At 39.1% G+C, this 14,976-nt stretch overlaps 1 protein-coding gene across 1 annotated transcript in view; it reads left to right on the top strand.

The window, feature by feature from the left end:
- kcnh4b (potassium voltage-gated channel, subfamily H (eag-related), member 4b) overlaps positions 1–14,629 on the top strand; it is a 36,568-nt gene extending 21,939 nt beyond the window's left edge. Inside the window, exons 5-17 of the mRNA XM_060890946.1 lie at positions 1,886–2,126; positions 2,218–2,375; positions 2,553–2,763; positions 3,916–4,110; positions 4,684–4,883; positions 5,385–5,634; positions 7,560–7,774; positions 9,787–9,825; positions 10,538–10,896; positions 11,009–11,091; positions 11,263–11,336; positions 12,556–12,844; positions 13,423–14,629. Coding sequence (XP_060746929.1) covers positions 1,886–2,126; positions 2,218–2,375; positions 2,553–2,763; positions 3,916–4,110; positions 4,684–4,883; positions 5,385–5,634; positions 7,560–7,774; positions 9,787–9,825; positions 10,538–10,896; positions 11,009–11,091; positions 11,263–11,336; positions 12,556–12,844; positions 13,423–14,024 — 2,916 coding nt within the window. The 3' untranslated portion in view covers positions 14,025–14,629. The remainder of the gene's footprint in view (positions 1–1,885; positions 2,127–2,217; positions 2,376–2,552; positions 2,764–3,915; positions 4,111–4,683; positions 4,884–5,384; positions 5,635–7,559; positions 7,775–9,786; positions 9,826–10,537; positions 10,897–11,008; positions 11,092–11,262; positions 11,337–12,555; positions 12,845–13,422) is intronic.
- Positions 14,630–14,976: the final 347 nt, after the last annotated feature.

Genomic DNA, 14,976 nt, shown 5'->3' with positions numbered 1-14,976 from the left:
CCTTTCTGCAAAGTTGTCTTTGGAGACGAGTCTCAGTGTTTTGCCAAACTACAGATTTTAATTTTTTCTTGAGAGGTTTGAGAGGAGCAGTTGCATTTGCGGTCTCAAGCCAGGCAGAATTTAAGAGGCCAAGATGTTGGTCAGCATCCAAGTCAGGTAATGGCTGGTCCAGGAGCAACTGTGAGCAGCATTTGGCAAAATATGAGTTAAAATTAGTGCTAAACCGTGGAGAATAAAAACGTGAAACACTTTCAGACGTATTAGAAAAGTGAGAGATGACTGGAAGAGACAGGGAGAATAATATAGGCTTATGATCTGAGATCATAATATCAGAAAGCACAATATCAGCCACATAAAGTCCATAAGATAGAACCAGATCAAGCGTATGTCCCTGGATGTGGGTGGGGTCACTGATCCACTGGGATAGGTTAAACTTTTCGAGCAAGTTCAAAAAGTCATGTGAAAGGGGGACAGACGGACAGCAAACATGCACGTTAAAATCGCCACCAATAAAAAGCGATCATAACTCACAGCAATATTGCCAATTAGTTCAGTAAGATGCTGTATAAAGTCCGTGGTCGAATGTGGAGGACGATAGATCACCCCTAAACAAACCGGACCATTCCAGTCTAAATGAAGTATCTGAACTTCAAAGCTGGTAAATGTCATAATTGGAGTTAGACGACAGCGTTCAGATAGAGAGCTCTTTAAAATGGTAACTGTGCCCCCTCCGCGTCTGCTCGGACGAGACGTGTTAAAAAATTTACAATCTGCAGGGATCAGGTCAGAAAACGGCGTTAAATCACCAACCTTTATCCAGGATTCCGTGATAAACATAAAGTCCAGGTTGTGGGAAGAGTAGAAGTCATTTAATAAAAATAAAAAAAAATATATTGGATTCTGATTGGTCAGAAGAAGTTAAGGAAAAACTTTGTATGTGCTGTGTAGTTAGGAGTTTCGGCTAAAAAATACGTGAGCACAGGATGTTGTGGAGGTTGAAAATAAGTGTAAACAGATACAAAACCCCTAATTGCTGTGGTATATGAGGAAGAAAACACTTTGAGGAAAATGAAAACTGACAAACAATTCAAACTGACTAAATATACCACTAGCTAATAAGTTCTACGTATACTTATTGTGTTAGCAGAATGTAACCAAAACATTGAACATAAATGAGTCAGTGCTGCAAAATCTGTCTGCCATGATGACATCTATGAAGCTGTTGTCCAAAGGAATTTTCTTGGACTCAATGGCAAACGCTTTTAGTGTAGGATTATACTGTACATTGAACCTTCAACTCTTCAATCAGTGGGAAAATTGCAGAACCCTTAAGAATGTGCCATCAAACACCTGATGTTTGGTTCTGGTTGAAAACAAAGGGTGTTAAGAAAGGTTCGATTGATTTCAAATTGGTAAGAAGAAGCTTAATGGATCTTAAATAAATAGGCAAGTTGAGGCCCATGATTCTTTCACCATTATGGTTGTTGGTGCAATAAATTGAAAAATCCTTCCAAATGATGGTAACCTTCTTTTCTGGAACTCTGAAGAACATTTAGTGGAACCTTTATGTATGAAAACATCTGTTGTTCTCCAGGGAACCTTGTGAAAATTCTCCAGAAGGACAGTGTTAAGAATGTCCTTGGTTGTTTCTCTGGGTTGCCTTTAAATGTTCAGTGAAGGTCACTAGACGTTCTTTGCACTGTTTTATTTGTGGTGTAAACCCATTACATTCTATACATTACTATAGAATCTATTACATTCATAAATTACATTATATTCATTAACAAAACAAACTTCACTATATAATAATTTAGAGAAATCATTTTATGTTGGTGATTATCACACTACAAAATATTCAGGACTTTGGGTTCTTTTTTCTGAACAGAACATGTTCGAGAAGCCATCACTGCCCGAGTACAAGGTTGCGGCAGTGCAAAAATCCCGCTTCATCCTTCTCCACTACAGCATCAGCAAGGCATTGTGGGATTGGATGATCCTTCTGGCAACATTCTACGTGGCTGTGACAGTGCCGTACAACGTTTGCTTCACACCGTATGTGGAATCAGACACAGAGGCCAGGAGCACCATTGTCTCGGACATCGCTGTGGAGATGCTGTTCATCCTTGGTAAGGACTTTATAGTCGGTAAAATATTTCTGTTGATCACGTGACATCTCAGAGGATCTCTCCAACATGATCTCTCTCTCGCTTCTCACAGATATCATCCTGAATTTCCGCACCACCTACGTGAGCCAATCCGGGCAGGTGGTTTATGATTCACGCTCTATCTGCATCCACTATGCTGCTACGTGGTTCTTTGTGGATTTGGTGGCGGCGCTGCCATTCGACCTCCTTTATGCCTTCAATGTCACCGTCGTAAGTAAAATAGAAGTTCACGAGAATTATATGGATACACAAATTAAGGCATATTGTATTTTATACTTTTCTGGAAGGAGTCTCTATGCAAGTTTTAGAGGTTGCATCTCATTAATTAGCTACACTAATCATTTTGTCAGTGGAAGGTCCTCACAAGGTCAACCATGTGTGTATTAGACATCTCTGGTTCACCTGCTGAAGACGGTACGTCTGCTGCGACTTCTGCGTTTACTTCAGAAGCTGGATCGTTACTCTCAGTACAGTGCCATGGTGCTTACACTCCTCATGTCCATGTTTGCTCTGCTTGCTCACTGGATGGCCTGCATCTGGTACGTCATTGGACGGAAGGAGATGGAACGCAACGCTAACCAGCAAGACTGGGACATTGGTAACACACACACGCACTTTTGTTTTTCGGTGAATGTGTAAGAAAAGGGTGTCTTCACAGAGCAGAATTAGACCAAAATTCAGGGATAACCTAAAAAGGGGCTTTATTAAAAAAAATACAAACACATGGAAAAACACTGGGGAAGACAAATGAATTGAGACAACAAAACAGAAAACAAGGAGACATAACAACAAACCAAAGACAGCAAACCAAAGACACCACAAACAGAGGAACACAGAAACACAAGGTTTCAGCAACCAACACACACAAGACAACTGGTATAATAGGGAAGGCAATTACTGAAAACACAAGGGACAGGTGTGCAGAGGTGGGAACCGATAAGGATAGGACGGGGCTAACACGTGAACAAAAACAAAAGCACATGGCACAAGACAAAATGTCCCCCTAGTGTTCAGACAGGGAAAAAGTCCAAGTTGTTTTTGACAGTACCCCTGCCTCCTGATGTGCCAATCTAGAATCATTCCCAAAAGTCCAAAAGGGCAACAATCCTGGCTAGAATCGGGGAGGAGTGAGGCACACGACGAGGCAGGTGGGAAGTTGCTCGGCACTTCTGCTTGGCTGTGGATGTCGCTCAGCCCTTCTGCTTGGCTGTGGACATCACTTGGCCCCCTCTGGCTACGCCTCCGTGTTCCTTGCTCCCCCCACCTGCCTCGCTGTGTGCCTTACTCCCTCCCACCTGCCTCACCGTGTGCCTAGCTCCCCCCTCCTGGATCTCACCGGGATCATGGTACCCCTGGATATTCTGCATGATACAGGATTGGCACATCGGGAGCCATGCCTTGAGGGTGGGTACTGTCAGGATCTAGCCAGGACTTGTGTTTTTTGTTTACGTTTTGTGTGCACGTGTCTGCCCCGCCTCAGCACAACTGTCCTTTATGTGTCTAATTATCTCCCCTATTTATCCATATCCATTTGTTTCGTCTTTGTATTGTCTTCGTGTGCTTGGTCTTGTTTTTTGAGTTTTGGTTTCTTTTCCCCAAGTGTATTCCCAGGTTTGTGTTATGTTTTATTTGATAAATTGTGTTTTTAGCAATCCCTGCATTTGGGTCTGAATTTTATCACGAAGATGCCCCCATTTCTCTGAGAGAATGAATCAAATGTTTCAGACTCTTTGGATGTTGTCTGTTTCAGGTTGGCTGCACGAGCTTGGAAAGCGCTTGGAGAGCCCATACGTCAACAGCACGTTTGGAGGTCCGACTGTACGAAGCGCCTACATCGCGTCGCTCTACTTTACCCTCAGCAGCCTCACCAGCGTCGGATTCGGAAACGTGTGCGCTAACACGGATGCTGAGAAAATCTTCTCCATCTGCACCATGCTGATTGGAGGTACTCACTTAATCAAAACCACACCAACAATTCATATTCTGTTTACATTCGCTTCTTCTATTGTATAAAACTTCACCTGCTACACATGATCCTGCAGACACTGCAGCCTCAGATTCCTCTTCCTGCCTCAACACGCTGTGTGTTCTGAGATATTTTTCTGCTCAACACAGCTGTAAAGATTTATTGTTAATCAAGTTCCTTCTTGTAAGCTGATTAAAAATGTCTTATCTGTACTAATAAGATTTGTTATTATTATTTAGAGAAGTTAATCCAAATCCAAATCTTTATTTCTTTTAGTTCCTGTTTGCCCTTAGCTCCTATCTATTTGACATGTAAAAATGTGCTAAAAATTTATAACCTCACCTTTACTTTATCTTGTCATACAATCAATCCTGAAGAAAGCTTGATAAAGAAAGTAGCAGAATTAATTGGTGTCACTGTTGAGTGTATTTAGCTACAGTACTACAGTTAGCTTGTGCTACAAATCAGTAAGTAAGCATATAACAGACAATCAAACAATGTTATTCAGTTTGTGTTTAACTAGCTACAGTATCTTTTAATTGGTTGTTACAGCTCTCATGCATGCGGTAGTGTTCGGAAATGTAACAGCCATCATCCAACGCATGTATTCCCGCCGCTCGCTGTATCACACGCGCATGAAGGATCTGAAGGACTTCATACGAGTCCACAGACTTCCACAGCAGCTGAAACAGCGCATGCTTGAGTATTTCCAGACCACATGGTCTGTTAATAACGGCATTGACGCAAATGAGGTAAGCAAAAAAAACCTACTAATCATTACTAGTAATTTGCAGGATTTACACAAGAATTCAGAATCTCAAAGCACTGAGATGTACCAGGTAATGCTGACAAGGCTATCAGGTAAAGCAAAACATGTGACATAAAAAGTGTTACTTCTTCTAGCAAAGAGCAATCTGACTACTACAGCTAGCTAGCTAACTAAAACATTTTAGCAGTTTTCTCCCTTTCCAGGATCCAAGTCAGCACAGTGGATGAAAAGAATCATTTTTTTTATTAACTAACAACATATCTTAGCATATCAACTTGTCTGCCATTTGTGCACATAACAGCATAATAATATATATCACCTTTATTTTGTTTATTTCAGCAGAAATAAATTTAACAACATGCTTATGAATTCAGCTAGCACACGCGGAGGCAAGCCAATAAATATAGTCAATGATCTTAATTAAATGCTATTAGCAAAAGAAACATGTGATGTAGTCATGCTTCATCGTCCTCTTCATCCACAGCTTCTGCATGATTTTCCGGACGAGCTCCGAGCCGACATCGCCATGCACCTGAACAAGGATATCCTGCAGCTTCCTGTGTTTGAGGGTGCGAGTCGTGGCTGTCTGCGTTCGTTATCGCTGCACATTAAAACCTCATTCTGCGCGCCGGGGGAGTATCTGATCCGCCAGGGAGACGCGCTCCATGCTAACTACTTTGTCTGCTCTGGCTCCCTTGAGGTTCTCAAGGACAGCATGGTGCTCGCTATACTGGGTCTGTTCTTTCTGTACAATTTGCCAGTCAGGTGTTTACTTTTGTGTGTGTCATAAACTATAATGTTCCATTTTAGCTGGATATAACATTAGCGCAGATTAGTGCTGTTTATTTCCTTCTGTATTTCTTTACGGTGTTCTTGGAAGTCCGAAGTATAGGTTTTAACTATTTTTCTTTCTTTACATATCTGTTATAACAATGTAATAAACTACCGTATTTTTCCATGTATAAGAAGATTCTTTTGTCTAAAATTGTTAGACTAAATGATGAGGGTCTTCTTATACACAGAAGTAAGCCGAGAAGAGAAACGCATGGTTGCGAACTGCCCACACCTTGTCTCTGCATACATGCTTCCACCAATCATGAGCCTTATGTAAATGATGTCAACTGATGCTGAACAAACCAGTTCAAACACATTCCACTGGAGGTAGAGTGCGTATAGCCAGTGAGCAGATTTGACAGGGATTGGTAATGAAGCGTTCTGAGCCCATAAAAATGTCAGAAAATAATAATACATAAGCGATGTTTTATTAAAATATTCAATTCAATTCAATTTTCAATTCAATTTATTTGTATAGCACTTTTAAAAATTTCCCATGGTCTCAAAGCAACTTTACAGAAGTATGGAAACAGAAGAGAGAGAAAAAGAAATAAATATATAATTATAATATGAAGAAGAAAAAATAAGAATAAAAGTAAACAAGTGAATATATACAATTAAAGTTTAAATTAATTAAATGAATTAATTTAAATTAATTTAAAAAAGATTATCTTAATTTAAAATACTATATATCTATCACTATCCCTAATGAGCAAGCTGGAGGCTACGGCGGCAAAGAAAAACTCCCGGAAATGATAAAAGGAAGAAACCTTGAGAGGAACCAGGCTCAGAAGGGAACCCATCCGCATTTGGGTGACACTCTACAGTAAATAGTGTAAATGTAAATAATGTCAAATATTGATTTCTTAATTTTGGGTTGGAAAAGTGGGGATCATCTTATACATGGGGCATCATATACATGGAAAAATACTGTAGGTTTAACCATGTAGGTTGTATTAAACAGCATATTTATTGAATATCAGCATATTATTTTCAATTATGTTGTTCTTCTTGTTTGTGTTAGCGATTAGATTAAAAAAAATGTAGCATTGCTATAAAAGTGTAATAACAATGTATTAAACTATATTCAAACATGCAGGATGTTTATGACAGCATATACAGTATGATTACTATAGCGAATGGATGTATTGAAGGGATTAAAATATTTTAGTGTTTAGTATTGTTATATCTATGTCATAACAATGTAAACTGTTGTATTAAAGCACATCGAGAATCCGAATTAGAATCAGGTTTATTGGCCAAATATGTTTTTACACTTAGGCTGTTTGTGAGCCTCAAAAGTACAAACATTAAATAATAATTAAATAAATAAAGGATTTAAAACTAAAACTGTTATTAAAATGTAATAAACAATTATATACGGTCTTAGCTGTACTGTACAGTGTATAACATGCTTCTGGTGTAGCCTGTTTAATGCTAGTCCCTAGCTTAGCATGATCACTGTAATTCTAGTTCCTGGCTTAGTCTGTTTACTGTGATGCTAGTTCCTAGTTCAGACTGGTTGCAATATTGCTAGTTTCTGTATAATCCTCTTTTCTGCAACATTATTTCTTGGTTTGGTCTGTTTAACACTAGTTCCTAGGTTTAGCCTGTTTACTCTAATGCTATTTCCTGGCATAGCCATAACATACTAATCTATATTGTAAACAGAGAGAGAGAATAAGTTGTGATTGTCTTTAGTCTAATTAATCATATCATTTGAATTATTATCTTTAAAATGGTGCAGTATGTGTGTAAAATGTACGAGACTTACACATAAATTTTTTTTGCAAAAGTAAATAAATATCTGTCAATGTTATTACAGGAAAGGGCGACCTGATTGGCTCGGACCTGCCAGGACAGGATCAGGTGATTAAGACGAACGCAGATGTGAAGGCACTGACATATTGTGACCTGCAGTACATTAGCGTCAAAGGGTTGAGGGAGGTGCTGGAGCTTTACCCTGAATATGCCAGCGTGTTCACCGATGACATTCACCATAACCTAACATACAACCTGAGAGAGGGCAGTGAGGCTGAGGTGAATACACACACACACATACACACACAAACACACCCACACACACCCAAACACACACATACAGTACAGTACACCATTCCAAGAGTAATACAGTCTCAATGTAGCATTTACTACAGCTAAAAACACTATTATTATATCACTTCTTTTCCATCAGGATCAGCTTGTCATAAATGGCAGTTGCCAAAGCGAAGATAAAAACCGAACCCAAAGCAGAGATAACAAAAGACAATTTAATAACAAAAAATAAAAAAACACAGATGGGGAAAAAAACATGAGAAACAAGAAACACAACATGGCTAAAAAAATAGGTTACATAAACCAATAAAGAAAAGATGGGGACCTGTGAAGCTGAATGCAACACGGAGGAAATAAATAAATAGACAAGGTGATTAACAGACAGTTAGGTAAAGTTGAGTCCAAACGCGAGACACGTGACACAATATGCTGCCGGAACATCCAAGCAGAGTCCTGACAGTACCCCACCCTCGAGGTGCGGCTCCGGACACACCAATCCGGGACCCTGCCCGTAAAACCTGGGAAATCCTGATCCTGGCAAAAACCAAAAGGAGTGAGGAGCATGGCGAGGCATAAAGGGAGAGCGAGGATCATGGTGAGGCACGGGGAAGGAAGCGAGGAACACGGTGCCAAGGGCAAAGTGTCCCGAGCGACAACCACCGCCAAGCAAAAGAGCCGAGTAACGTCCTCAGCTGAGTAGGAGAGCCGAGCGACATCCTCAGTTGAACAGAAGAGTAGAGGACAAAGTAGAGAACCAAGCCAAACAGGCCGAGCAAAGCCCACAGCCCAGCCGAGTAGAAGAAAGCTCTGAAGGGTGGTTGGTGGGAAGCATCTCCTGTAAATGCCCACACCAGGTCTCCAGTGTCTCCACAGGAGCAGGGGAGAGAGAGAAAAAAGGGGTATATCCAGCTGGGCAAAAAAAGATAAACAAACCAGTCCACTCTGTGACCTCCCCCACTGACAAGAAGTGAGGTGTCCACCACAGGAACAGAAGCGAGGTCACAGGCACAGAATCAACACAAAAAATATAAAATACAGAAGAACCAGAGAAAAAAGTCTGTTCCTGAAGCCATCGGGTCATCTGGAACTTACCTACAAATTAAAATTTATTTATTAATTTTTTTTTAAATAAAATACTTAAAAAAACATGAAAACAAACATGAGCTTGACAAGAAACTTAAAAAGACAACGACAAACATGAACAAAAGGACAAACTTTTAACACAAACACAAATATAAAAAAACTAATTATATAAAAAATAAACAAACTTTAGACAAGCAGAAATACACATAACTGATGAGGAGAAACAAATGTAACAAATGTAAATTTAAATACAAACAAAACATAAAGACAAACATAAACAGAGATACAAATATAAAATTTGTCTATTGGCTGTTTGTGCTGATGTGAACAGAATTATGGGATTTTCTACATAGAGAACAATAAGTATGATGCTAGCATGCTAACTGGTTCCTGAATGGGATTGATTTTATCTCTGAAGTGCACTAACACTGCCCAAACATCCTAGCCTGAAGCACAGTCGGTTCTGAACGTTTGAATTATCCATGAGTTTTGAAACATTTGATGTCCTGTTTATTCGTTAGTTTCTGATTAAATCCAGCTGAGGTGGGTAATTGAGCACCAGTGAGACAGGACAAGTGTGAAAATGAGCACATTATTTTTAAATCAGATACAGTACATGAAGAGTGTGTTCTCAGACTAATATGTTCTATTTGTTTTGTTTATTATTGTGGGCATAATGAGGTTGCGTGACAGTGTAAACAGTCTGTAATATACACCTAATTAAATATACACTGTGAGGGCTGTTCTGCTGAGATGGAAACTAAAAATGCACAAACCAGCCCGCAGTCATTGTCTCAATATAAACTTTAATCACCAGCCTGAAAGCACATTTTAATAACATAAAAGTAAAAAAAAAAAAAGTGTTAGCTAGTTAGCTAGTCTGTGTTTTCACTGTTTAACTTTTGTTTCTTTAGGGTCTTGCAAGATTCTCACGTTCTCCAAGGTTCCCTCATGTAAGTTGAAATAACATGTTGTGAGGATTGAATATTGAAATAATGTTGGTGTTGTTTGATTCACTTATAAAGTCAATATAGGGAATTCAGTGTGTAATAAAATCAACAAGAACATTACAGTTTCATGATCTTGGTTTATTGGCTTTATTAAGTTCACATACACAATTAAAGGGCAGAGTACAAGCTATAAAAATATCTGTAAATAGCCAAATAATAAACTGTGCTGGCTCAAGTGCTATTCTATATGCTGCTGAATAATGAGTGTTTAATTAAACCATGGATCATATAATGATTGTATTTATTTAAACACTCACCAACTCCTTTATATATCACCCTGTTATTCTTTTTTATTTCCATTTTAAACTTGTTTTTTGAATTTATGCTACTTCTAATAGTTAAAAAAATGTGGCAACCACACAGTTGCGAACTACATGTAAGTGATTTTAATAAATTGAATGTGAAGCTCAGAGGTTCCACTTAATCATGTGCATAACCAAATCTGAATACCAGGAACTTTGCCTACTTAATTAAAAAATATAAAAAAATGTAAAAAACTTAAAAATGTAAAAAAAAAAATAAAAAAAAAAAGTAGCCTCATCCAAAATAAAAATATGTTTTTATTTTTTATTTAGTTTTATATAAAACGTAATTCAGATGAAATTTGAACACCAGATGAAAATTTTATTATTATTTGTTTAATTATTTTTAACAGAACAATAGAAAGGACTCAAGAGCAGTGACTGATGGAAAGCATCCCTGTATGATTGAAACTGTCGGAGAAGCAGATGAACACTGTCACCTTTCTCCAGCATCGAGATCTCGCCGGAACCTTCACCTCCCAAACCTGGGTAACCTGCTGGGTGATGAGCTGCGGCAGTTTAACGCGTTACGCCGCTGCCGTTCCCCGGTGAGAGGAACCTGTAAAAGTGTATCCCCAAAACCACACCCCAAATCTGACCATCTGCCACATGATGCACCTAACATAATTCAGGAGGGATTCACTGCACGAAAACCCAACAAACTCCTCATCCCTACACTCAGTTGCTTCGCACCACCTGACCTCAGCCCAAGGTTCGTACGATTGAAAAGTTGCCTGTAATGCATAGAGTGACATCATACGCCCTCTTATTTGATTGAACTTGAAATTGGCCCATTTATGTATATTTGTGTGTGTGTCCAACAGGGTGGTTGATGGGATTGAGGATAATGGACGTGTGTTTCATTTCAATGCTGAGCACAGCGGGAACAGCATTAGTACAGCAAAAGGTACATTAAGAACAGTGTGTAACACAAAAACACACTTTACCATGCTGTACCACATACTAACACAAATACACTGAAATGCTACAAGAGAAGAATCACTTCTCACTTTTTTATTGTGTCTCTCTTTTTTTCTTCTGTTTAATTAGTCATCCACTTTTCATGTTTTGTTTATAGGTAATGATCAGGTGAACAGTACACTGCTCCATGATACAGAGGTGCGAGAGAGCATCAGTCAGCTCAATAAAAAGGTACAGGCACAAACAGGCGGAAAATAGTTACTTACTCCCTGTTCACTACAGTGCACAATAATAAATCACTTTCACTCCATTGTGGACACATCCCAAACCACACGATCTATTCACTGTAAATTTCACTATTGGATTTCATGTCCACTCAAAAGCAGGCACCCAAAATAGCACACACACACACATACACACACACAAACAGATGGGATGCAGGTACAGTGAGGTATAACATGCATTAAGACACAGTGTGTTTCCGCATTGCAGATAATTCCATAAGGGGGGTGCTGCAAAAAAAAAAATCTCTTGCCTCATCCCTCATAGTGGCCATTTTCCACCGAATTAACATTAACAGATTAACAGAACATGGTTTGGACATTGTAAGTGTGAACTGTCTGTCTGAATGTTGACTGTAGTTAAGCCTCTGCCCCTGCCCCTGGTCCTGACCTTGTCCCTCGAAAGGGCTCTGTAGGGTTTAAAAGCCATTCTATAGTACCCACTCTATAGTACTGCCAGTTCTTCCACCCACTAGTTTAGACACACAGATCAAAAGACAAGACTAAGCATCTGACGTTGGAAGAGATATGATTCCAAAGTCTCTGTTTGAAATATGATTGGTTATAATCCCAGACAAAGGTCAAATAAATTATGGCCAATGATGGTCACCATGGTGGTAACCGTAGACTTTCATCTACTGGTTGTTACAGAACTAAGTCTGGAATTGGATCACAGGTAGACAAAACGAAATCAAAAATCACTAGAAACACTGTTAGATCTGATAACGACTTTCTACAGGTCAGCATTTTGAGCTTTGGGCAAACTTAAATGGCTACTCTTGACAACCATGGTGAGCAAAAAATTATCTCACAACACGTAGTTATAAACAGCAGAACACTGCGCTGTTTTTTAGAACCTTTGGCCAAGAACAGGAAACACTGTCACTGTCAAAGGGGACAGACTGTAAAAAAAAGACTTTCTGAAATGTTCATCACATTTGTAAAGAGCAGTGTCTGAGTTACATCTTTATCTGTATTACATGATTTGATAATTGCAGGTATACAGTTTTTTATTTCATACATTTTCTGTAACTCATTTTGTGCCCTTGATCTCAAATATGGGTCAAGAACATTCTACCAAGAAAGTAGTGTACTACTCAGGCATAAGTTCTTATAAACCAAGTCACAGTTGCTAGTAAAAGTCTATACTCCTTGCTTCCCATCTCTAGATGGTCAGCCTAAACCAAGAAGTGTCTCAGCTAACAAAGGACCTGCATCACATGATGCACCTTTTACAAGCACAAGCAGCTGCTCATCACTACACCACCTCCATGTCCTCTTACCCCTATGGAATGCACATGTTACAAACAAACAGTGCGGCATACACCACCAGCATGCACTCTCATCAAGAATCCCAAGGCCTTTATCATCCTCATCATCACCTTCAGGCTGATCTCGCTGTGTCTGAGAACAGTGGCCACATCGGAAAAAGTGCATGGAGCCACATGTCAGAAATAGGTATGTCCAAATAAAATTCTTGTACATTTCATCCTACTGCATATTTATACCACAGTGCTGTTGAACTCTTAATTCTGCTTGGTCAGATGCTTACACAGAAGCACAGATTTTGTCAGAATGTGATGATCTTTTTGTTGTTCAAGGTTCTCATATTAATGTAGATAGTACCTTGGTCTTGTGTGGCTGAAAATAATTTCTATAATGGGAGAATTACTAGATGGAATTTGTGTAAAATTAGATTTGTATGTGAATGGTACAATAGACTTTCTAATATAAAACAAAAAAGTGGCAGCTAACCCAGGAACCCAGTGTTACAGGGTTACTGTCTGTGTTGAGTTTCATATCTAGACCTAGATTGTATCAAAATTTTTAGATCTACAGTACTTGTGTCTGTCATTGTGGGTTTCCTCAAGTTCTCTGGATTCCTTCCCACTTTAAAGTCAGTGGATTGGTTAGCTTAAATTGGCTCAACCTGATTGTTGAACTGGTATACTGTTTTGCTTTAAGTTGGCTAAACAGCTAGACGTGTAGTACTAACCCATTTATAGCACCCAACCTTTACCAAACTGTTGTTGCAGGTGGCGGTCGGACAGGCGCACAACCTGAAATGTTCGGACACCTTCCTCATCTTGATCCTAACAGCACCCGTGATACTACATCTTCTAAATCAAGTTTAATTAACATTGACACCTCCATATCCTCCTTCTATCCAGCAAAAGGATATAAGAAACAGGAAGCATCTGGTCAGGATCACGGGACCCTCGCTAGCATCAGTCTCTCTCAGCCTGTTCTGTTTAACCGGGACAAACCAAACCAAGTCTCTTTAGATCTTCATTTACTTTCCAGTGCACCAACATCCACTCACTCCCTGCTAATCACTAACCACACAAATCCAATCCACCACAATATTCCAGCCACTAGCGGACCAAATCTGGATTCAGACACTGACATTCCGCACACAGTCCTGGAAGAGGTGAGTGATGGCCGGAAAGATGCTGTCCTGCTGGCAGATTTGAGCAAAGTGGGACACACAAGTCGCGAGTGCCTGCTAGCAGATGACGGATCTGTGGAAACCCAGGACATGGAGACGTCAGAATCAGAATCAACAAAGCCTGACATCGGAGCTCAAAATGAAAGCAGTGGCTCTGAAACTTCCTGGTGCCTCGACCTGATGGACTAATCCAAGACTCTTTAGAAATTATATCCAAAATGTTTGCAGTGATCTGTTTTTTTGTTTGTTTGTTTGTCTTTTTGACAAGGGATTGTCTTTTCCATCCAGGCCGTGCAAATAACTTAATAACTATGCAAGAGGCATGTTGATTGTGCATTATTCGTTATTTACTCAATCAATACTCAGAATACCACACAAATAGCTTGCCTTTGAAATCACGCACAGTTGGGTCCAAAAGTCTGAGTCCACAAATTATTAGTACTCTGTACATTTCACATCACAGAATCATCCTAAATGTTTCCAGCCAATGAGAAACCACCATGCTGGTTTTAAGTGTGACAGTTTGGGAAAACTCATTAAATGTCTCTTGGTGGAAAAGCGGAATCATTAATAATCTATAATTACTTCATACTATAAATGTACTATTCATTAGTATGGCCAATACTACTCAACAGTTCATGATCTCTACTTTGACAAAAAAAAAGCATGAGGTTTAAAAGAGAGTTTTACAACATGTCAATGATCCAACGCAAAGAAAAACGACAAGACAAGAAAACAGTTATTTCTGATCAGTGGAGTGTAGACATGACGATGAGGCTCATGTTTAAAGTGACTTTTACCACAGGTGTTGAAACTAAAGTGAGAACTCATTTCTGATTGTAAACTTAACAGTAATTAAGCTCCAGCTTTAAGTGGAATTAAGGTAAATTAAATTATGCAAATTATGAAAATGCAAATTTCTCTTACATTTTTATTTAAGAGAAATTTTCATTCTGGTAGATAAACATCCACAAATTACTTTCTATAATAAATACAAAACATAATTTTGTATTTATTATAGAAAGTAAAATTTGTGGAGGCAATTTGACAGGTTTTCCCAGGCCCTGGGTGATGATGAAGAGTGTACGTGTTGACTGGAGTCAGACTTTTGGACTGGATTGTGTTCGCTGTGGTGAACTAT

This window comes from Tachysurus vachellii, chromosome 2 (assembly GCF_030014155.1).
Source record: "Tachysurus vachellii isolate PV-2020 chromosome 2, HZAU_Pvac_v1, whole genome shotgun sequence".
Taxonomy (NCBI): domain Eukaryota; kingdom Metazoa; phylum Chordata; class Actinopteri; order Siluriformes; family Bagridae; genus Tachysurus; species Tachysurus vachellii.
This window is presented reverse-complemented; position numbering and strand designations above follow the sequence as displayed.